Source organism: Oncorhynchus mykiss, chromosome 13, assembly GCF_013265735.2.
Source record: "Oncorhynchus mykiss isolate Arlee chromosome 13, USDA_OmykA_1.1, whole genome shotgun sequence".
NCBI lineage: Eukaryota > Metazoa > Chordata > Actinopteri > Salmoniformes > Salmonidae > Oncorhynchus > Oncorhynchus mykiss.
The window spans coordinates 43,593,716-43,616,260 of NC_048577.1; the positions used below are offsets into that span (position 1 = coordinate 43,593,716).

General features: G+C 43.9%; 2 protein-coding genes and 1 long non-coding RNA gene across 3 annotated transcripts; 1 reads left to right on the plus strand and 2 right to left on the minus strand.

Moving 5' to 3' along the window:
- Nucleotides 1–158: 158 nt before the first annotated feature.
- Nucleotides 159–2,532, minus strand: LOC118938076 (ubiquitin carboxyl-terminal hydrolase 37-like). Its single transcript, XM_036939750.1, has 9 exons — nt 2,152–2,532; nt 1,888–1,981; nt 1,712–1,791; nt 1,334–1,471; nt 1,157–1,230; nt 929–996; nt 653–722; nt 413–551; nt 159–264 (listed from the first exon to the last, which is right to left on the minus strand). The coding sequence occupies exons 1-9, from the start codon at nt 2,235–2,237 to the stop codon at nt 159–161; spliced, it is 855 nt and encodes a 284-aa protein (XP_036795645.1). The 5' UTR covers nt 2,238–2,532.
- A 3,397-nt stretch (nt 2,533–5,929) lies between these two features.
- LOC118938295 (myosin heavy chain, embryonic smooth muscle isoform-like) lies at nt 5,930–22,337 on the plus strand. The gene is made up of 5 exons (XM_036941161.1): nt 5,930–5,991; nt 6,254–6,463; nt 6,747–6,854; nt 20,889–21,052; nt 21,146–22,337. Exons 2-5 carry the CDS (start codon nt 6,293–6,295, stop codon nt 21,300–21,302), a joined length of 600 nt encoding a protein of 199 aa, XP_036797056.1. The 5' UTR covers nt 5,930–5,991; nt 6,254–6,292; the 3' UTR covers nt 21,303–22,337.
- Nucleotides 14,534–17,198, minus strand: LOC118938301. The gene is made up of 6 exons (XR_005035554.1): nt 17,099–17,198; nt 16,806–16,937; nt 15,286–15,952; nt 15,110–15,189; nt 14,712–14,849; nt 14,534–14,608 (listed from the first exon to the last, which is right to left on the minus strand). It is a non-coding gene; the product is annotated as an uncharacterized LOC118938301 (long non-coding RNA).
- Nucleotides 22,338–22,545: the final 208 nt, after the last annotated feature.

The window sequence follows — 22,545 nt, forward strand, 5'->3', positions numbered from 1 at the left end:
GGTGTAGGGCAGTCTGATGTTGGTCTAGGGCAGCTTGATGGTGGTGATGGGCAGCCTGATGGTGGTCTAGGGCAGCTTTATGGTGGTCTAAGGCAGTTGAGGGTGGTGTAGGGCAGCCTAATTCGATTAATCTGATGTTTCTTGGTGTGTGGTAGGTGCTACTCCAGGTGGTCCCTGAGCGCTGTGCATCTCCCTGAGTTTAATGATGGGTTCTCCTGATCCTTCTCCTGGTAGTGCGGGGCCTGGTCTCCGTCACCTGCTCCACTTCAATGAGAAATGACAGGGAGATCTTACATGTACATACAATGTCTGAAAAATAACACATACAGAGGGATTACAGGTGAAAGGGACTGATTGTCGTCATTGACTCCATTTGTGACATTCTTCTCAAATTTGTGGCCTAGAGCCTTACCTGCAGACATAGAACAGGATGTAGGCAGTCTGTGCAATCGCCTTCAGCACAGTGGCCTCATCTGTCCTCAAGACATGTGCGTCATCCAGGCAGAGCCACCCACTGCCACGGCTGTCCAAAACATCACTGATGTAGTGGCCTAGGGAACAAGGGAAACAAAATAGAGTGTACATTTAGCTTTCATAATTGTGTGTGCGTGCCTGCATACCTGCGTGCCTGCATACCTGCATGCCTGCATACCTGTATACATGTTGTCTCCCAGATGTGAGATCACACTTGACAATTTGTAGATATTTTCTGGCTGGTGTCTCTGTAAGGAAACACATTTAATAATAGGATTGTTATTTTGTCTACAGGATAGGGGTGCCTTCTATAACTGCCTTATCTTGATCCGCCCACTATCTCAACTATCTCAACTGGATCTAATTATCTGTTATCTGTTCTATTTCTCCCTCTCTCTCTCTCTCTCTCTCTCTCTCTCTCTCTCTCTCTCTCTCTCTCTCTCTCTCTCCTCACCACAGCGGCTGCCTGCTGCTTTTCCTCACTGTCAGCTGGTTTCTCTAGCTGGTCAGAGGAATTTGAAGCTGGTGGGGGTATATCAAATATAGTGTAAATACAAACCAGAAAGTGAAGTGGAAACCTATCAACAAATATACTCTTAACTTCAGCTTCCGACTTGCTTTCCTCAACAGTCCTGTTTCATGAGAGGGTATTATGCATGATGTCAGTAACACAATGTCCTACCTGGTCTATCAAGGGTGCCTTTCGGGGAGTTTGCAGGTTTGTTGTCCATGTTGTTTTTCCCCAGGGAGCTTGCCCTGTGTAAATTGATGGCATTGAAAATAAATATCTAGTGTGTGAAAATCATGGTGTGTGTTGGCTACTCAATGTGCAATGTCCCCAAACAGAGTGTAAACCAACCTGGCTCCATACTGGACATGGGCTGTCTTCCCACATACGGCTGGGAGGGTTATTTCTGCAGGGATGGACATGGGATCATCCACCTTCTTTGGCTCCCAGTCGCCTGCAGTAAATCGCTTGATATGAAGCATTAGGACCCTGCTCAGAGACAGACAGGCAGGCAGGGCAGACAGACAGACAGACAGACAGACAGACAGACAGACAGACGGGCGGGCGGGCGGGCGGGCGGGCGGGCGGGCGGGCGGGCGGACGGACGGACGACCAGGTAGGCATTCACACAGACAAAGGAATCAGTCTTGTACTCAATTCAATAACCCAGTTTGGTGAGTTAGATCAGGACTGTCAATTGTAATCTGAGATGATGATGGGGGGACTCACCGGGGCAGCGTGAGGAAGTGCATAGTCACAGATGCCATGCTGCCTGAGCACACCCTGCATGCACACTCTAACGCAGATGGCTAGGTGACAAAGGATAGCAATACAATTATGAACATTATGACATTAATGATAGTGTTCCTTGACATACTAACTCTTGGTTTAAGCTAAGTGCTGACCTTAAAGTAGAGGTCCAGGCTGTGTGGCAGGTAATGGCTCAGGCTCAGGGACAAGTGATTGTAATCCTCCTGACCATACACTATAACTCCACAGCTTCAGAAGTACGGAGAGAAATGCATCAGCTATCCAACACAAACCTTTTGATCCTCTACACACTATCTTAATGCTTTACCTCTGTATCCTGCATATTATGCTGACATTAAACCTCCTCACAAATGTGATGATGACATCAAGGTACACCGTATACAAATGACAGCTGTTACCTGGTGCAGGTACGGGAAGTCTTCAGCTTGAATTCTAACTGCTTCACAGGGCAGGTGTATGGCTCTGGTGAGCCCTTTAATGCCATACCCTCCTCCTTCAGCTGAAAGAGGAGAAGCAACACACATTCATGGGCATCCTAAGAGAAGAATGGGAAAGAAGCAGAAAATACATCAACAACTACAACTGAAACAGAGCTGGGGAAAAACACTGTCCCGTGTCCCAGGTTTATTGTTAAGTGAGTCTTTTAGCAAATAATATCTTACCTGTTCATTGTCGTCCTCATAGTCCTCATTGACAACGGAAAGACAGCGCTTGACTGTTTGAAGGATTTTCTTATTTTCCTTGTTCTTAGCATTAACAGTGCCTCCAGAAAGCCTGGCCTGATGTAACTCGGCAATGCAGCTGTGGACGGAGACAAAGAGCATGCATTCAGGTTTCACTCTCTCACCTTGGCCACAGATTAGCTCTGTGCTTCTACTTTAACTTCTGATCAAATATGATTCAACTGATTCCTGACTGTGACAGGAAATCATCTCTGGTGTTAATCAGAAGCTGAGTTGGGTGTGGTTTTATCTTAAAAATCATATGAGACACTAAGAGTGTACGAAGGACAATATATATCCATTCATCCATCCATCCATCCATACATACATAGATAGATAGATAGATACATACAAACATACATACATACATACATACATACATACATACATACATACATACATACATACATACATACAGAGAGATAGATAGATAGATAGATAGATAGATAGATAGATAGATAGATAGATAGATAGATAGATAGATAGATAGATAGATAGATAGATAGATAGATAGATGGATGGATACATACAAACATACATACATACATACATACATACCACAGGAGGTTGATGGCACCTTAATTGGGGAGGAAGGGTTCGTGGTAATGGCTGGTTCGGAATCAGTGGAATGCTATCAAATACATCAAACATATTGTTTCCATGTGTTTGATGCCATTACATTTGCTCCATTTCAGACATCATTACGAGCCGTCCTCCCCTCAGCAGCTTCCACTGACACATACATTGAGGCGGAACTTGTGTACTGTAACTATAAGCGTCTAGGTGTTTGGGTCAGTGTGTGTACAGGTGGGACAGGAGGGTGAGAGCGAGGCTGTATACCATAGCAGTTTAGAGGAGGGGGAGGAACTCCAGATATTCTGCTGTCTCAGGATGTCTCTGCAAAATGCTGGCAGCCCCAGCAGGCACTGCAGAGCAGAGTTCATGAAGCAGGTGTTGCCAATATTAGGCAACCTGTGGGAAAGAAGCCATCAGTTACACACTAATATCTGAACTGTGGACCAAAGGTAAACTAATGAATGGATTTGTAATGGATTTGTATTTAAAACAAAAAGCAGAGCTCAGAGATAAGAGTAGGTGTATGTGTGTGTGTGTAGATGTGTGTGTGTTTACCCGAGGAGCTTGGTGTTGTCTTCGCCCTCGCCTGTGCAGCTCTGCTCCCCCAGCTGGGTGCTACTCTTGCTGAACAGGTTGGGAAGGCGAGCCATGGCTTCCCGAGACCTGACCAATGGCCTGGAGGAAGAGAGACAGGGTAGAGGCCTCAGTAGCAGTGGCTCAACACCAATCGGTCTGTTTGAACACTGTTTTAATGTACAGGCATACATATATTCCTTACCATGTCATGGTGTGAGTGACCACTCTTATGTAGAGTTGAGTGAGATGAAGGTGGCTATTGTCTACAGTACTTACCTCTCCAAGGAGACAGAGGAAGCCTTCAGGTCAATGGAGGCCTCTGCAGAGAGAGACCGAGAGACGGAGAGCGGTAAGAGAGAAGCTTTGTCAAAGATGAATTGAGACAAGTAGCACCAAAAAATGGCACCCGTTTACAGACCTGCAATGCCAGCAAATAGGGGTACCATTCTCTTTGTCTGTGGAACAACTGCCCCCACCTCTTTGACCTCAGAGCTCATAAGATCTCTGTAAAGACACACAGACATATGCATTAGGTTAGCTATATTATATTGGCTTTTTCATTTCAATTTAATGGTGTTGGTTGGCATGAAATTTGATATCAGGCTGCAGTACCTGGCAGTCTCACTGTCTTTGTTGGTCTCTCCATGGCGGTGCAGGGGGTTTGGAGAGGAGGACTGGGGGGCAGGGGAGGAGACGTGAGTTGTGGAGGAAGGGCAGGCAGGACTGGGGGGAGTTCCAGAGGAGGATAACTGAGTTGAGACTGCCAGGGAAACAGAAGAAACACTAAAAGGGGAGGAGGTCTGTGATCCTTCCACTGAAGAAGAAGAAGAAGAAGAGAGAGATGACATGTTTAGAGAGGAGAGGGAAGAGAGGCCGAAGAACTTGGAGAGAGTGGAAGGGGATCTGGCAGGGGATCCAGGGGGTGAGGGGGATGGAGTGCCGATTGGTGTTCGGCCAGACAAGGGGTCGAGGGGCGTCAGAGATGTTGTAGACGGTTTCAAATGGAAAGAAGAGACAAAGGAAGAATCAAGTTGGTGGTGATCCTTTACGTTCTTCTTCTCCCGGTTTTTCCAAACTGACGCAGTTACCATGCTGGCATCCAATGACGTCAGTTTGGGTGGGATTGGGAACGGCGATGGACAGCGGCTCCCAATCCCGAGGTGAACTCTGCACTTCTTTTTCTGTTTGGAGAAACATTATATATGTTATATTTGAACTAGCAGCAAATGTCACACCCAAACCACGTGATCTGACCATAAAATAAAGAACTCGTTGCCCAATCATATTGAATTCTGTATCATAGGCTAACAAATAGCAAAAATACATGTTTATAAAAATAAAACCATTGTAACCATACAGTTATACCCTCTGTCCCAAATCCTGCTATTTGGCACACATAAATAGACAATGAAACAACTAGTAATAGCTGAAAAGAATAGAATATACTCTAAATTGTAACAGAATTAGACAAATTCTAGCCCAGAATTGACACATACCTTTTTACAGCAACACAAACAACCCATTTCAGTGTATTTGTAGACTGTGCCTTAGTTTGCAGAACATCAAAATATGTTGCCTATTTCACATTGTGATGTCATAAACCAAATTATGATGCGCCTGTCTACGCGTTACCAGCGTAAATAGCCAACAAATCACACACACCAAAATGTTGAAAAATAATTTACTAAATGAATTTAGCATGTATTCAGAGTTATTCCTATTTCATAAAATATACAAAATAACTAGGTTCTTGCCAATACACCTGTTTTTTATTGAGAAAACATTGGATTATCTTTCTCCCACGCTCCCTGGGCCACTGATGCGTGATTGTATGGGATATGGGAAGAGGCTAGGACATTCAAAGTAATGTTACTGTCTATCAGAATCAAAACAACTTTTATTAGCCAAGTGGCCTACATTCACACATTCACAGAATTTGACTCGATGAATTGGTGCTGCCAGCAATAGACAAACATAAAGACACATTTACAGCCTATACAATATACAGTAAACATAAAACATATTTATTAGCTTCTATCTTTTTAAGATACTTAAGAGAAACATTTTATTATGGAAAGTAAAATGCCTATTTCACTTCAGTTTACGCTCATCTGATACAGATCGAATGTAGCTTTGCAATGGTTGTTAGGAGGACCTTTGAAAAAGAAAGGGAGAGCTGCACACTCTAGTGCAGACTCAATAATTTAATAACCTAATGTCCAACCTTTCCGACCGACAAGCTGTCTTCATCAGCGTATACTGTTAGGAGCACCTTAACACAAAAGGATCTATTAATCTCTGACCGTACCTCATTGAAAAGTTGCCACTCTGCCTAGTGACTGTAAACTAAACAAAAATACTAACGTTAGTGCATTTGTTGTATATTTGCTGTTCTGTAAACCCAGTTGGTCACTACCACACCAGTCACAACTGTCAACAGATCATGACATAAATGCAAGCATCATTTGTTCTCGCAGAGTAGATTGTAGATCCTACTACCACCATGGAACAATCCATTATTCAGCCCTACCATAAAAAGTACCCTTATCTCTCTCTCACGTTCCCCTCTCTCCTTCATTCCCTGTTTTCCTCTCTCCACCTCTCTCTTCCCCCTCTCCTCCCCCAGGTGGACACCCTGACCCTGGAGCTTGTGGCAGAGCGCAGCATGGCCCAGAAGAGTGAAAATGCGCGCCAGCAGCTGGAGAGGCAGAACAAGGACTTGAGGGCCAAGCTGGGCGAGCTGGAGGGTTCCGTGAAGAGCCAGTTCAAGGCCTCCATCACCGCCCTGGAGGCCAAGATACTGCAGCTGGAGGAGCAGCTGGAGCAGGAGGCTAAGGTAGAAACACAGCAACTCTCTTATAACAACTCCATACCTTATTAGACAAGGTGAAATAGGAGACCAAGACTCAGGAGGAGTTCATGACGGCCTTAGAACAAGCTAAGCCCGTTGGAAGAGAGGTTCTTGAATGTGATCTAAATCTTAACGTGATTAATGTAATGAGTCAAAAGCAATCTTAAGAGATGTACTTGAAGATCTATGACTGACAGCCTTTGTTACAGTGCGGTTCCTGTGGTGCTCTAACTGTCCTATGACCTCATTCCTCTGTCCTCCTATCAGGGAGCGAGCAGCGGCCAATAAGCTTGTGAGATGGACAGAGAAGAAGCTGAAGGAGGTGTGCATGCAGGTGGAGGACGAGCGCCGCCATTCCGACCAGTACAAGGAACAGGTGAGGAGCTTGTCACGGAAGTTTGGACGTCCCACATATTAAAGCTACAATATGTCACTTTTTTGGGAGACTTAACCAAATTAACATAGAAATTTGAGTTATAGATATTTAATTCTCATTGAAAACAAGTCTAAGAAGCGATAGATCCGTTCTAAGTGCTCCATTTCTATGCTTTTAGTTTAGTTTTTGCGTCTTTTACTTTCGGTTTTGTACAACAGCTGAAAATATATAGATTTTTGGTTATGGATTCTCTACACAATGACTGCTTGTTTTAGCACAAACAGAAATTAGGTGAATTCTGCATAGTCCATTTTTAAGATGTTCCACAGCTAAAGAAGGATTTCTATCCAATTCAGTACAACTTGTAAAGGTGGGACAGGATTGGATAGGTGTGAAGATTTAGGATTGGAGTCTTTCCTACAGTAGGTTAATTCCAGTAACCACTGGACCATAGGAATGCTGAGTATTGTAAGTATTAGTATTGACTGTTCATCATTGTTGATGTCTGTTGTGACACCTGGCTGGGTCAGAGTGAGAAGGCCAACTCTCGTATGAAACAGCTGAAGAGGCAGCTTGAGGAGCACGTGCCAACGCCTGCCGCAGGAAGCTGCAGAGGGAGCTGGACGATGCCACTGAGAACAGCGAGGGTCTCAGCCGTGAGGTCAACACACTCAAGAGCCGCCTCAGGTATTTAGAGCCCCCCCCCCCCCCACACACACAAACAGTTGTGTATATTGGCCAAATTGATGGTCCTCGTTACTAATACCTCTCCTGGCCCCCTCTGTCCCCTGAAGGCGTGGAGGCCCCATCAGTTTCTCCTCCAGCCGCTCGGGCAGGCGTCAGCTGCAGGTGGAGGGAACATCGCTCGACCTCCTATCCGACGATGAGGTGGAAAACAAAACCACGGACGCCAATGCCAAAGAGACGCCAGCAGCTCCCCAACCAGAGTAGACGCGCTCCCTACAGCCCAAACCGTACCCCTGTCCTCCTAACCCCAGACACCAGCAGTGGACCCCACTACTCTGCCTTACCCCTCTATGGCAAGCTGCAGGGCCAAGCAAATCCATCACCTCCTCCATATGAATATACCGCACATCAAGCCTTGGATTCGTTTTTAACATCAATTGCAGATAATAGTGCATTTTTATTGCATAGGCGTCTGAGTGTGCATAGGCACTCGAAAACAAATAGCAGGAGTTTACCATAATTATGTTAAGCTACTTCCCTGGAACAGCCATTAGAATCAAACAGCCCTCTAGCTAGAATTAACCACTGTCATTTCAGCTGGTTTACTGGCACACAGGTGGACGACTGCACACAAGTCGGTAAAAACATGTGTCTTTCATGATTGTACAGTATTGGACCAGGATATGTAAAACAAAGCACAGCATAAGCGAGGGAATTATTTTTAAATGGTAGCCTAAATGAAATGACGATCACACCAAATTTTTTTCATCAAAACCACCACTGTCATAGAGATACTGCAATCCACTTAGTTTAGTATAAAAATAACTATGTGACTAACTCTTTGGTAGCAGGTTTGTAGTGAATTAGATTGTACCACGCCATGTTGCCTCAGCATTCCCCCTATATATATGACCAGCAAAAGACCCTGTTAACTTGACCAATATAACCTTGTCCAATAACCCACCATTTTATATTTGACATATCAATCTACTTTAAGTGGTGTACGATAATGTGTGGAATTAGGTTTGTCAGACTTGGAGCAAAGGCCCTTTTTTTTAGAAAGACAGCCCAAATGTGTGCTTGACATACTATAATATTGCTATGTATAATTCTGGCTATTCAGTTATGTTTTCTGTACCATGTACAAAATACTTAACTCAAAAAGGTCTCTTTGACATCTCGTGTCACCTTCATTTCAATGCATTTCAAATGGCTGAATAATATTAGCATGATTTACAGAAGGGTAATTCATCTTTTATTGACGTTTTATTGAGTGTTAGAGCGTTGGTTTTAATTCAGTGGTTCAGGGTAGAGCAATCATTCAATTTGAATATGCACACTTGTTGATGCCTTGATTATTAAATGTTAAACATAAATGACCATTTTGTAAATGACTAATTACATATTTGAGGCCTTTATTATTATTTTAAGCCAGAACAAATTGGGGGAAAAAAAGGTTTATCTGTTTCTTTTGAAAGACACTTCTCAATAAAGACATGAGGGGGAAAAAAGTGTATAGTGTTTGAACCAGTTTCATAGCTTTAGTGTCATATTATACCATAAGCACCTCTCCCATCGTGTTGGTGTGAACCAGTGTTATAACATAATGATTTATGGAGCCTTCTGTCTGCCAGGCAGAAAGTAGAATTTCATTGGGTTCAAAGCTTTAACATCCTGAAGGTTGTTATTATTAGTGGACTGGCTGTTGACGACCAGGTATTCATTATCTCCTTTTATTTCTTGTATTTCTAGACTTTTTTTGTTGTTGTTGTAAAAGACCAATAAACATATCCATTATAGAAAAATATTGTTTTTCTTCTATATTTCTTGTGCAACACATTGATGTCCTCTTAGTCTTTCCCACAGTAGTTGTGGGTCAAGACTGTCTCCAAACTGATATGTGATGTATGGTCTATGTTACATTGCCATTCATTGTTCCATTACTTCATTGTATTTGTGGTTACATTAAAACCCTGAGGGAGTGCGTAGATAGACTGTGCACAGACACACAATATTGTTGTAATATTAACTTTTTCCTCTTTTTACCCAACATGAATGAATGATAGAGATTGCCTCTTATACAGTGCATTCAGATCGTATTCACACCCCTTGACTTTTTCCACATGTTGTTATGTTACAGCCTTATTCAAAATGGATATAAAAAATCATCAATCTACACACAATACCCCATAATGACAAAGTGAAGACAGGTTTTTAGACATTGTAGCAAATTTATACAAAATAAAAAAAAGAAATACTTGTACATGATTGTACAAGGTTTGGAACGGAACACACCTGTCTATTTATTTTATTTATTTTTGATTTCACCTTTATTTAACCAGGTAGGCAAGTTGAGAACAAGTTCTCATTTACAATTGCGACCTGGCCAAGATAAAGCAAAGCAGTTCGACACATACAACAACACAGACTTACACATGGAGTAAAACAAACATACAGTCAATAATACAGTATAAACAAGTCTATATACGATGTGAGCAAATGAGGTGAGATAAGGGAGGTAAAGGCAAAAAAAGGCCATGGTGTCAAAGTAAATACAATATAGCAAGTAAAACACTGGAATGGTAGATTTGCAGTGGAAGAATGTGAAAAGTAGAAATAAAAATAATGGGGTGCAAAGGAGCAAAATAAATAAATAACATAAATACAGTAGGGAAATAGTAGTTGTTTGGGCTAAATTATAGGTGGGCTATGTACAGGTGCAGTAATCTGTGAGCTGCTCTGACAGTTGGTGCTTAAAGCTAGTGAGGGAGATAAGTGTTTCCAGTTTCAGAGATTTTTGTAGTTCGTTCCAGTCATTGGCAGCGGAGAACTGGAAGGAGAGGCGGCCAAAGAAAGAATTGGTTTTGGGGGTGACCCTAGAGATATACCCGCTGGAGCGCGTGCTACAGGTGGGTGATGCTATGGTGACCAGCGAGCTGAGATAAGGGGGGACTTTACCTAGCAGGGTCTTGTAGATGACATGGAGCCAGTGGGTTTGGCGACGAGTATGAAGCGAGGGCCAGCCAACGAGAGGGTACAGGTCGCAATGGTGGGTAGTATATGGGGCTTTGGTGACAAAACGGATTGCACTGTGATAGACTGCATCCAATTTGTTGAGTAGGGTATTGGAGGCTATTTTGTAAATGACATTGCCGAAAGAGCAGCAGCAAGAGCGACATCATTGATGTATACAGAGAAGAGAGTCGGTCCAAGAATTTAACCCTGTGGCACCCCCATAGAGACTGCCAGAGGTCCGGACAGCAGACCCTCCGATTTGACACATTGAACTCTATCAGAGAAGTAGTTGGTGAACCAGGCAAGACAATCATTTGAGAAACCAAGGCTGTCGAGTCTGCCGATGAGGATGTGGTGATTGACAGATTCGAAAGCCTTGGCCAGATCAATGAATACGGCTGCACAGTAATGTTTCTTATCGATGGAGGTTAAGATATCGTTTAGGACCTTGAGCGTGGCTGAGGTGCACCCATGACCAGCTCTGAAACCAGATTGCATAGCAGAGAAGGTATGGTGAGATTCGAAATGGTCGGTAATCTGTTTGTTGACATGGCTTTCGAAGACCTTAGAAAGGCAGGGTAGGATAGATATAGGTCTGTAGCAGTTTGGGTCAAGAGTGTCCCCCCCTTTGAAGAGGGGGATGACCGCAGCTGCTTTCCAATCTTTGGGAATCTCAGACGACACGAAAGAGAGGTTGAACAGGCTAGTAATAGGGGTGGCAACAATTTCGGCAGATCATTTTAGAAAGAAGGGGTCCAGATTGTCTAGCCCGGCTGATGTGTAGGGGTCCAGATTTTGCAGCTCTTTTAGAACATCAGCTGACTGGATTTGGGAGAAGGAGAAATGGGGAAGGCTTGGGCGAGTTGCTGTGGGGGGTGCAGTGCTGTTGAGCCAGGTGGAAAGTAACCAGGTGGAAAGCATGGCCAGCCGTAGAAAAATGCTTATTGAAATTCTCAATTATAGTGGATTTATCAGTGGTGACAGTATTTCCTATCTTCAGTGCAGTGGGCAGCTGGGAGGAGGTGTTCTTATTCTCCATGGACTTTACAGTGTCCCAGAACTTTTTGAGTTAGTGTTGCAGGAAGCAAATTTCTGCTTGAAAAAGCTAGCCTTGGCTTTTCTAACTGCCTGTGTATACTGGTTTCTAGCTTCCCTGAACAGCTGCATATCACGGGGGCTGTTCGATGCTAATGCAGAATGCCATAGTATGTTTTTGTGTTGGTTAAGGGCAGTCAGGTCTGGGGAGAACCAAGGGCTATATATGTTCCTGGTTCTAAATTTCTTGAATTGGGCATGCTTATTTAAGATGGGTAGGAAGGCATTTAAAAAAAATAACCAGGCATCCTCTACTGACGGGATGAGATCAATATCCTTCCAGGATACCCCGGCCAGGTCGATTAGAAAGGCCTGTATAAGAAAGGTCTATATAAGGTCCCAGTTCACAGTGCATGTCAGAACAAAACCCAAACCCTGAGGTCGAAGGAATTGTCCTCCATCATTCCTAAATGGAAGAAGTTTGGAACCCCAAAGACTCCTAGAGCTGGCCGCCTGGCCAAACTGAGCTATCAGGAACCTGATGATTGAACTCTTTGGCCTGAATGCCATTCGCCATGTCTGGAGGAAACCTGGCACCATTTCTACGGTGAATCATGGTGATGGCAGCATCATGCTGTGGGGATGTTTTTCAGCAGCAGGGACTGGTAGACTAGTCAGAATCGAGGGAAAGATGAACGGCACAAAGTACAGAGAGATGCTTGATGAAAACCAGCTCCAGAGCGTTCAGGATCTCAGACTGGGGCGAAGGTTCACCTTCCAACAGGACAACGACCCTTAGCACACAGCCAAGACAACGCAGGGGTGGCTTGGGGACAAGTCTCTGAATGTCCTTGAGTGGCCCAGCCAGAGCCCGGACTTGAACCTGATTGAACATCTCTGGAGACCTGAAAATAGCTGTGCAGCGATGCTCCCCATCCAACCCGACAGAGCTTGAGAGGATCTGCAGAGAAGAATGAGAGAAACTCCCCAAATACAGATGTGCTAAGCTTATAGCGTCATACCCAAGAAAACTTGAGGCTGTAATCGCTGCCAAAGATGCTTCAACAAAGTACTGAGTAAAGGGTCTGAATTCTTATGTAAATGTGATAGTTTAGCTTTATGTTTTCTTGATAAATTTGCAAAAAAATCTAAAAACCTGTTTTTGCTGTCATTCTAGGGTAGATTGATGAGAAGAAGAAAAAATAAATGAATCCATTTTAGAATAAGGCTGTAACTTAACTAAATGAGGAAAAAGTCAAGGGATCTGAATACTTTCTGAATGCACTGTAGGTACATTTATTCACTACCATGTACAGTAAAAGAACATTAATTGCACTCGGTCGGTGAGATGTTTTATATTTATATAATTGTAAACATACAGTAGATGGCCTAGAGTGGGTACATGCTTTGTGGTGTAGGCTGTTTCTTCTGGTGGTCTAGGGCAGCCTGGTGGTCTAGGGCAGCCTGATGTCCAGGTGGTCTAGGGCAGCCTGGTCTTCTGGTGGTCTAGGGCAGCCTGGTGTTCTGGTGGTCTAGGGCAGCGTGATGTCGGATAGTCTGATGGTGGTCTAGGGCAGCTTGATGGTGGTGAAAGATAGTCTGATGGTGGTGTAGGGAGAATTGATGGTGGTCTAGGGCAGCTTGATGGTGGTCTAAGGCAGTTGATGGTGGTTTAGGGCAGCTTGATGGTGGTGTAGGGCAGCTTGATGGTGGTGTAGGGCAGCTTGATGGAGGTCTAGGGCAGCTTGATGGTGGTGTAGGGCAGCTTGATGGTGGTCTAGGGCAGCTTGATGGTGGTGTAGGGCAGTCTGATGGTGGTCTAGGGCAGCTTGATGGTGGTGATGGGCAGCCTGATGGTGGTCTAGGGCAGCTTTATGGTGGTCTAAGGCAGTTGAGGGTGGTGTAGGGCAGCCTAATTCGATTAATCTGATGTTTCTTGGTGTGTGGTAGGTGCTACTCCAGGTGGTCCCTGAGCGCTGTGCATCTCCCTGAGTTTAATGATGGGTTCTCCTGATCCTTCTCCTGGTAGTGAGGGGCCTGGTCTCCTTCACCTGCTCCACTTCAATGAGAAATGACAGGGAGATCTTACATGTACATACAATGTCTGAAAAATAACACATACAGAGGGATTACAGGTGAAAGGGACTGATTGTCGTCATTGACTCCATTTGTGACATTCTTCTCAAATTTGTGGCCTAGAGCCTTACCTGCAGACATAGAACAGGATGTAGGCAGTCTGTGCAATCGCCTTCAGCACAGTGGCCTCATCTGTCCTCAAGACATGTGCGTCATCCAGGCAGAGCCACCCACTGCCACGGCTGTCCAAAACATCACTGATGTAGTGGCCTAGGGAACAAGGGAAACAAAATAGAGTGTACATTTAGCTTTCATAATTGTGTGTGCGTGCCTGCATACCTGCGTGCCTGCATACCTGCATGCCTGCATACCTGTATACATGTTGTCTCCCAGATGTGAGATCACACTTGACAATTTGTAGATATTTTCTGGCTGGTGTCTCTGTAAGGAAACACATTTAATAATAGGATTGTTATTTTGTCTACAGGATAGGGGTGCCTTCTATAACTGCCTTATCTTGATCCGCCCACTATCTCAACTATCTCAACTGGATCTAATTATCTGTTATCTGTTCTATTTCTCTCTCTCTCTCTCTCTCTCTCTCTCTCTCTCTCTCTCTCTCTCTCTCTCTCTCCTCACCACAGCGGCTGCCTGCTGCTTTTCCTCACTGTCAGCTGGTTTCTCTAGCTGGTCAGAGGAATTTGAAGCTGGTGGGGGTATATCAAATATAGTGTAAATACAAACCAGAAAGTGAAGTGGAAACCTATCAACAAATATACTCTTAACTTCAGCTTCCGACTTGCTTTCCTCAACAGTCCTGTTTCATGAGAGGGTATTATGCATGATGTGAGTAACACAATGTCCTACCTGGTCTATCAAGGGTGCCTTTCGGGGAGTTTGCAGGTTTGTTGTCCATGTTGTTTTTCCCCAGGGAGCTTGCCCTGTGTAAATTGATGGCATTGAAAATAAATATCAAGTGTGTGAAAATCATGGTGTGTGTTGGCTACTCAATGTGCAATGTCCCCAAACAGAGTGTAAACCAACCTGGCTCCATACTGGACATGGGCTGTCTTCCCACATACGGCTGGGAGGGTTATTTCTGCAGGGATGGACATGGGATCATCCACCTTCTTTGGCTCCCAGTCGCCTGCAGTAAATCGCTTGATATGAAGCATTAGGACCCTGCTCAGAGACAGACAGGCAGGCAGGGCAGACAGACAGACAGACAGACAGACAGACAGACAGACAGACGGACGGGCGGGCGGGCGGGCGGGCGGGCGGGCGGGCGGGCGGGCGGGCGGGCGGGCGGACGGACGGACGGACGACCAGGTAGGCATTCACACAGACAAAGGAATCAGTCTTGTACTCAATTCAATAACCCAGTTTGGTGAGTTAGATCAGGACTGTCAATTGTAATCTGAGATGATGATGGGGGGACTCACCGGGGCAGCGTGAGGAAGTGCATAGTCACAGATGCCATGCTGCCTGAGCACACCCTGCATGCACACTCTAACGCAGATGGCTAGGTGACAAAGGATAGCAATACAATTATGAACATTATGACATTAATGATAGTGTTCCTTGACATACTAACTCTTGGTTTAAGCTAAGTGCTGACCTTAAAGTAGAGGTCCAGGCTGTGTGGCAGGTAATGGCTCAGGCTCAGGGACAAGTGATTGTAATCCTCCTGACCATACACTATAACTCCACAGCTTCAGAAGTACGGAGAGAAATGCATCAGCTATCCAACACAAACCTTTTGATCCTCTACACACTATCTTAATGCTTTACCTCTGTATCCTGCATATTATGCTGACATTAAACCTCCTCACAAATGTGATGATGACATCAAGGTACACCGTATACAAATGACAGCTGTTACCTGGTGCAGGTACGGGAAGTCTTCAGCTTGAATTCTAACTGCTTCACGGGGCAGGTGTATGGCTCTGGTGAGCCCTTTAATGCCATACCCTCCTCCTTCAGCTGAAAGAGGAGGAGCAACACACATTCATGGGCATCCTAAGAGAAGAATGGGAAAGAAGCAGAAAATACATCAACAACTACAACTGAAACAGAGCTGGGGAAAAACACTGTCCCGTGTCCCAGGTTTATTGTTAAGTGAGTCTTTTAGCAAATAATATCTTACCTGTTCATTGTCGTCCTCATAGTCCTCATTGACAACGGAAAGACAGCGCTTGACTGTTTGAAGGATTTTCTTATTTTCCTTGTTCTTAGCATTAACAGTGCCTCCAGAAAGCCTGGCCTGATGTAACTCGGCAAAGCAGCTGTGGAGGGAGACAAAGAGCATGCATTCAGGTTTCACTCTCTCACCTTGGCCACAGATTAGCTCTGTGCTTCTACTTTAACTTCTGATCAAATATGATTCAACTGATTCCTGACTGTGACAGGAAATCATCTCTGGTGTTAATCAGAAGCTGAGTTGGGTGTGGTTTTATCTTAAAAATCATATGAGACACTAAGAGTGTACGAAGGACAATATATATCCATTCATCCATCCATCCATCCATACATACATAGATAGATAGATAGATACATACAAACATACATACATACATACATACATAAAAACATACATACATACATACATACATACATACATACATACATACATACATACATACATACATACATACATACATACATACATACATACATACATACAGATAGATAGATAGATAGATAGATAGATAGATAGATAGATAGATAGATAGATAGATAGATAGATAGATAGATAGATAGATAGATAGATAGATAGATAGATAGATAGATAGATAGATAGATAGATAGATGGATGGATACATACAAACATACATACATACATACATACATACATACCACAGGAGGTTGATGGCACCTTAATTGGGGAGGAAGGGTTCGTGGTAATGGCTGGTTCGGAATCAGTGGAATGCTATCAAATACATCAAACATATGGTTTCCATGTGTTTGATGACATTACATTTGCTCCATTTCAGACATCATTACGAGCCGTCCTCCCCTCAGCAGCTTCCACTGACACATACATTGAGGCGGAACTTGTGTACTGTAACTATAAGCGTCTAGGTGGGTGGGTCAGTGTGTGTACAGGTGGGACAGGAGGGTGAGAGCGAGGCTGTATACCATAGCAGTTTAGAGGAGGGGGAGGAACTCCAGATATTCTGCTGTCTCAGGATGTCTCTGCAAAATGCTGGCAGCCCCAGCAGGCACTGCAGAGCAGAGTTCATGAAGCAGGTGTTGCCAATATTAGGCAACCTGTGGGAAAGAAGCCATCAGTTACACACTAGTATCTGAACTGTGGACCAAAGGTAAACTAATGAATGGATTTGTAATGGATTTGTATTTAAAACAAAAAGCAGAGCTCAGAGATAAGAGTAGGTGTATGTGTGTGTGTGTGTAGATGTGTGTGTGTTTACCCGAGGAGCTTGGTGTTGTCTTCGCCCTCGCCTGTGCAGCTCTGCTCCCCCAGCTGGGTGCTACTCTTGCTGAACAGGTTGGGAAGGCGAGCCATGGCTTCCCGAGACCTGACCAATGGCCTGGAGGAAGAGAGACAGGGTAGAGGCCTCAGTAGCAGTGGCTCAACACCAATCGGTCTGTTTGAACACTGTTTTAATGTACAGGCATACATATATTCCTTACCATGTCATGGTGTGAGTGACCACTCTTATGTAGAGTTGAGTGAGATGAAGGTGGCTATTGTCTACAGTACTTACCTCTCCAAGGAGACAGAGGAAGCCTTCAGGTCAATGGAGGCCTCTGCAGAGAGAGACCGAGAGACGGAGAGCGGTAAGAGAGAAGCTTTGTCAAAGATGAATTGAGACAAGTAGCACCAAAAAATGGCACCCGTTTACAGACCTGCAATGCCAGCAAATAGGGGTACCATTCTCTTTGTCTGTGGAACAACTGCCCCCACCTCTTTGACCTCAGAGCTCATAAGATCTCTGTAAAGACACACAGACATATGCATTAGGTTAGCTATATTATATTGGCTTTTTCATTTCAATTTAATGGTGTAGGTTGGCATGAAATGTGATATCAGGCTGCAGTACCTGGCAGTCTCACTGTCTTTGTTGGTCTCTCCATGGCGGTGCAGGGGGTTTGGAGAGGAGGACTGGGGGGCAGGGGAGGAGACGTGAGTTGTGGAGGAAGGGCAGGCAGGACTGGGGGGAGTTCCAGAGGAGGATAACTGAGTTGAGACTGCCAGGGAAACAGAAGAAGCACTAAAAGGGGAGGAGGTCTGTGATCCTTCCACTGAAGAAGAAGAAGAAGAGAGAGATGACATGTTTAGAGAGGAGAGAGAAGAGAGGCCGAAGATCTTGAAGAGAGTGGAAGGGGATCTGGCAGGGGATCCAGGGGGTGAGGGGGATGGAGTGCCGATTGGTGTTCGGCCAGACAAGGGGTCGAGGGGCGTCAGAGATGTTGTAGACGGTTTCAAATGGAAAGAAGAGACAAAGGAAGAATCAAGTTGGTGGTGATCCTTTACGTTCTTCTTCTCCCGGTTTTTCCAAACTGACGCAGTTACCATGCTGGCATCCAATGACGTCAGTTTGGGTGGGATTGGGAACGGCGATGGACAGCGGCTCCCAATCCCGAGGCGAACTCTGCACTTCTTTTTCTGTTTGGAGAAACATTATATATGTTATATTTGAACTAGCAGCAAATGTCACACCCAAACCACGTGATCTGACCATAAAATAAAGAACTCGTTGCCCAATCATATTGAATTCTGTATCATAGGTTAACAAATAGCAAAAATACATGTTTATAAAAATAAAACCATTGTAACCATACAGTTATACCCTCTGTCCCAAATCCTGCTATTTGGCACACATAAATAGACAATGAAACAACTAGTAATAGCTGAAAATAATAGAATATACTCTAAATTGTAACAGAATTAGACAAATTCTAGCCCAGAATTGACACATACCTTTTTACAGCAACACAAACATCCCATTTCAGTGTATTTGTAGACTGTGCCTTAGTTTGCAGAACATCAAAATATGTTGCCTATTTCACATTGTGATGTCATAAACCAAATTATGATGCGCCTGTCTACGCGTTACCAGCGTAAATAGCCAACAAATCACACACACCAAAATGTTGAAAAATTATTTACAAAATGAATTTATCATGTATTCAGAGTTATTCCTATTTCATAAAATATACAAAATAACTAGGTTCTTGCCAATACACCTGTTTTCTATTGATAAAACATTGGGTTATCTTTCTCCCACGCTCCCTGGGCCACTGACGCGTGATTGTATGGGATATGGGAAGAGGCTAGGACATTCAAAGTAATGTTACTGTCTATCAGAATCAAAACAACTTTTATTAGCCAAGTGGCCTACATTCACACATTCACAGAATTTGACGAATTCGATGAATTGGTGCTGCCAGCAATAGACAAACATAAAGACACATTTACAGCCTATACAATATACAGTAAACATAAAACATATTTATTAGCTTCTATCTTTTTAAGATACTTAAGAGAAACATTTTATTATGGAAAGTAAAATGCCTATTTCACTTCAGTTTACGCTCATCTGATACAGATCGAATGTAGCTTTGCAATGGTTGTTAGGAGGACCTTTGAAAAAGAAAGGGAGAGCTGCACACTCTAGCGCAGACTCAATAATTTAATAACCTAATATCCAACCTTTCCGACCGACAAGCTGTCTTCATCAGCGTATACTGTTAGGAGCACCTTAACACAAAAGGATCTATTAATCTCTGACCGTACCTCATTGAAAAGTTGCCACTCTGCCTAGTGACTGTAAACTAAACAAAAATACTAACGTTAGTGCATTTGTTGTATATTTGCTGTTCTGTAAACCCAGTTGGTCACTACCACACCAGTCACAACTGTCAACAGATCATGACATAAATGCAAGCATCATTTGTTCTCGCAGAGTAGATTGCAGATCCTACTACCACCATGGAACAATCCATTATTCAGCCCTACCATAAAAAGTACCCTTATCTCTCTCTCACGTTCCCCTCTCTCCTTCATTCCCTGTTTTCCTCTCTCCACCTCTCTCTTCCCCCTCTCCTCCCCCAGGTGGACACCCTGACCCTGGAGCTTGTGGCAGAGCGCAGCATGGCCCAGAAGAGTGAAAATGCGCGCCAGCAGCTGGAGAGGCAGAACAAGGACTTGAGGGCCAAGCTGGGCGAGCTGGAGGGTTCCGTGAAGAGCCAGTTCAAGGCCTCCATCACCGCCCTGGAGGCCAAGATACTGCAGCTGGAGGAGCAGCTGGAGCAGGAGGCTAAGGTAGAAACACAGCAACTCTCTTATAACAACTCCATACCTTATTAGACAAGGTGAAATAGGAGACCAAGACTCAGGAGGAGTTCATGAGCCTTGAGCCATGAGCCTTAGAACAAGCTAAGCCCGTTGGAAGAGAGGTTCTTGAATGTGATCTAAATCTTAACGTGATTAATGTAATGAGTCAAAAGCAATCTTAAGAGATGTACTTGAAGATCTATGACTGACAGCCTTTGTTACAGTGCGGTTCCTGTGGTGCTCTAACTGTCCTATGACCTCATTCCTCTGTCCTCCTATCAGGGAGCGAGCAGCGGCCAATAAGCTTGTGAGATGGACAGAGAAGAAGCTGGAGGAGGTGTGCATGCAGGTGGAGGACGAGCGCCGCCATTCCGACCAGCACAAGGAACAGGTGAGGAGCTTGTCACGTAAGTTTGGACGTCCCAGATATTAAAGCTACAATATGTCACTTTTTGGGAGACTTAACCAAATTAACATAGAAATTTGAGTTATAGATATTTAATTCTCATTGAAAACAAGTCTAAGAAGCGATAGATCCGTTCTAAGTGCTCCATTTCTATGCTTTTAGTTTAGTTTTTGCGTCTTTTACTTTCGGTTTTGTACAACAGCTGAAAATATATAGATTTTTGGTTATGGATTCTCTACACAATGACTGCTTGTTTTGGCACAAACAGAAATTAGGTGAATTCTGCATAGTCCATTTTTAAGATGTTCCACAGCTAAAGAAGGATTTCTATCCAATTCAGTACAACTTGTAAAGGTGGGACAGGATTGGATAGGTGTGAAGATTTAGGATTGGAGTCTTTCCTACAGTAGGTTAATTCCAGTAACCACTGGACCATAGGAATGCTGAGTATTGTAAGTATTAGTATTGACTGTTCATCATTGTTGATGTCTGTTGTGACACCTGGCTGGGTCAGAGTGAGAAGGCCAACTCTCGTATGAAACAGCTGAAGAGGCAGCTTGAGGAGGAGTCCACACGTGCCAACGCCTACCGCAGGAAGCTGCAGAGGGAGCTGGACGATGCCACTGAGAGCAGCGAGGGTCTCAGCCGTGAGGTCAACACACTCAAGAGCCGCCTCAGGTATTTAGAGCCCCCCCCCACACACACACAAACAGTTGTGTATATTGGCCAAATTGATGGTCCTCGTTACTAATACCTCTCTGTCCCCTGAAGGCGTGGAGGCCCCATCAGTTTCTCCTCCAGCCGCTCGGGCAGGCGTCAGCTGCAGGTGGAGGGAACATCGCTCGACCTCCTATCCGACGATGAGGTGGAAAACAAAACCACGGACGCCAATGCCAACGAGACGCCAGCAGCTCCCCAACCAGAGTAGACGCGCTCCCTACAGCCCAAACCTTACCCCTGTCCTCCTAACCCCAGACACTAGCAGTGGACCCCACTACTCTGCCTTACCCCTCTATGGCAAGCTGCAGGGCCAAGCAAATCCATCACCTCCTCCATATGAATATACCGCACATCAAGCCTTGGATTCGTTTTTAACATCAATTGCAGATAATAGTGCATTTTTATTGCATAGGCGTCTGAGTGTGCATAGGCACTCGAAAACAAATAGCAGGAGATTACCATAATTATGTTAAGCTACTTCCCTGGAACAGCCATTAGAATCAAACAGCCCTCTAGCTAGAATTAACCACTGTCATTTCAGCTGGTTTACTGGCACACAGGTGGACGACTGCACACAAGTCGGTAAAAACATGTGTCTTTCATGATTGTACAGTATTGGACCAGGATATGTAAAACAAAGCACAGCATAAGCGAGGGAATTATTTTTAAATGGTAGCCTAAATGACAATCACACCAAATTTTTTTCATCAAAACCACCACTGTCATAGAGATACTACAATCCACTTAGTTTAGTATAAAAATAACTATGTGACTAACTCTTTGGTAGCAGGTTTGTAGTGAATTAGATTGTACCATGCCATGTTGCCTCAGCATTCCCCCTATATATATGACCAGCAAAAGACCCTGTTAACTTGACCAATATAACCTTGTCCAATAACCCACCATTTTATATTTGACATATCAATCTACTTTAAGTGGTGTACGATAATGTGTGGAATTAGGTTTGTCAGACTTGGAGCAAAGGCCCTTTTTTTTAGAAAGACAGCCCAAATGTGTGCTTGACATACTATAATATTGCTATGTATAATTCTGGCTATTCAGTTATGTTTTCTGTACCATGTACAAAATACTTAACTCAAAAAGGTCTCTTTGACATCTCGTGTCACCTTCATTTCAATGCATTTCAAATGGCTGAATAATATTAGCATGATTTACAGAAGGGTAATTCATCTTTTATTGACGTTTTATTGAGTGTTAGAGCGTTGGTTTTAATTCAGTGGTTCAGGGTTCATTCAATTTGAATATGCACACTTGTTGATGCCTTGATTATTAAATGTTAAACATAAATGACCATTTTGTAAATGACTAATTACATATTTGAAGCCTTTATTATTATTTTAAGCCAGAACAAATTGGGGGAAAAAAGGTTTATCTGTTTCTTTTGAAAGACACTTCTCAATAAAGACATGAGGGGGAAAAAAGTGTATAGT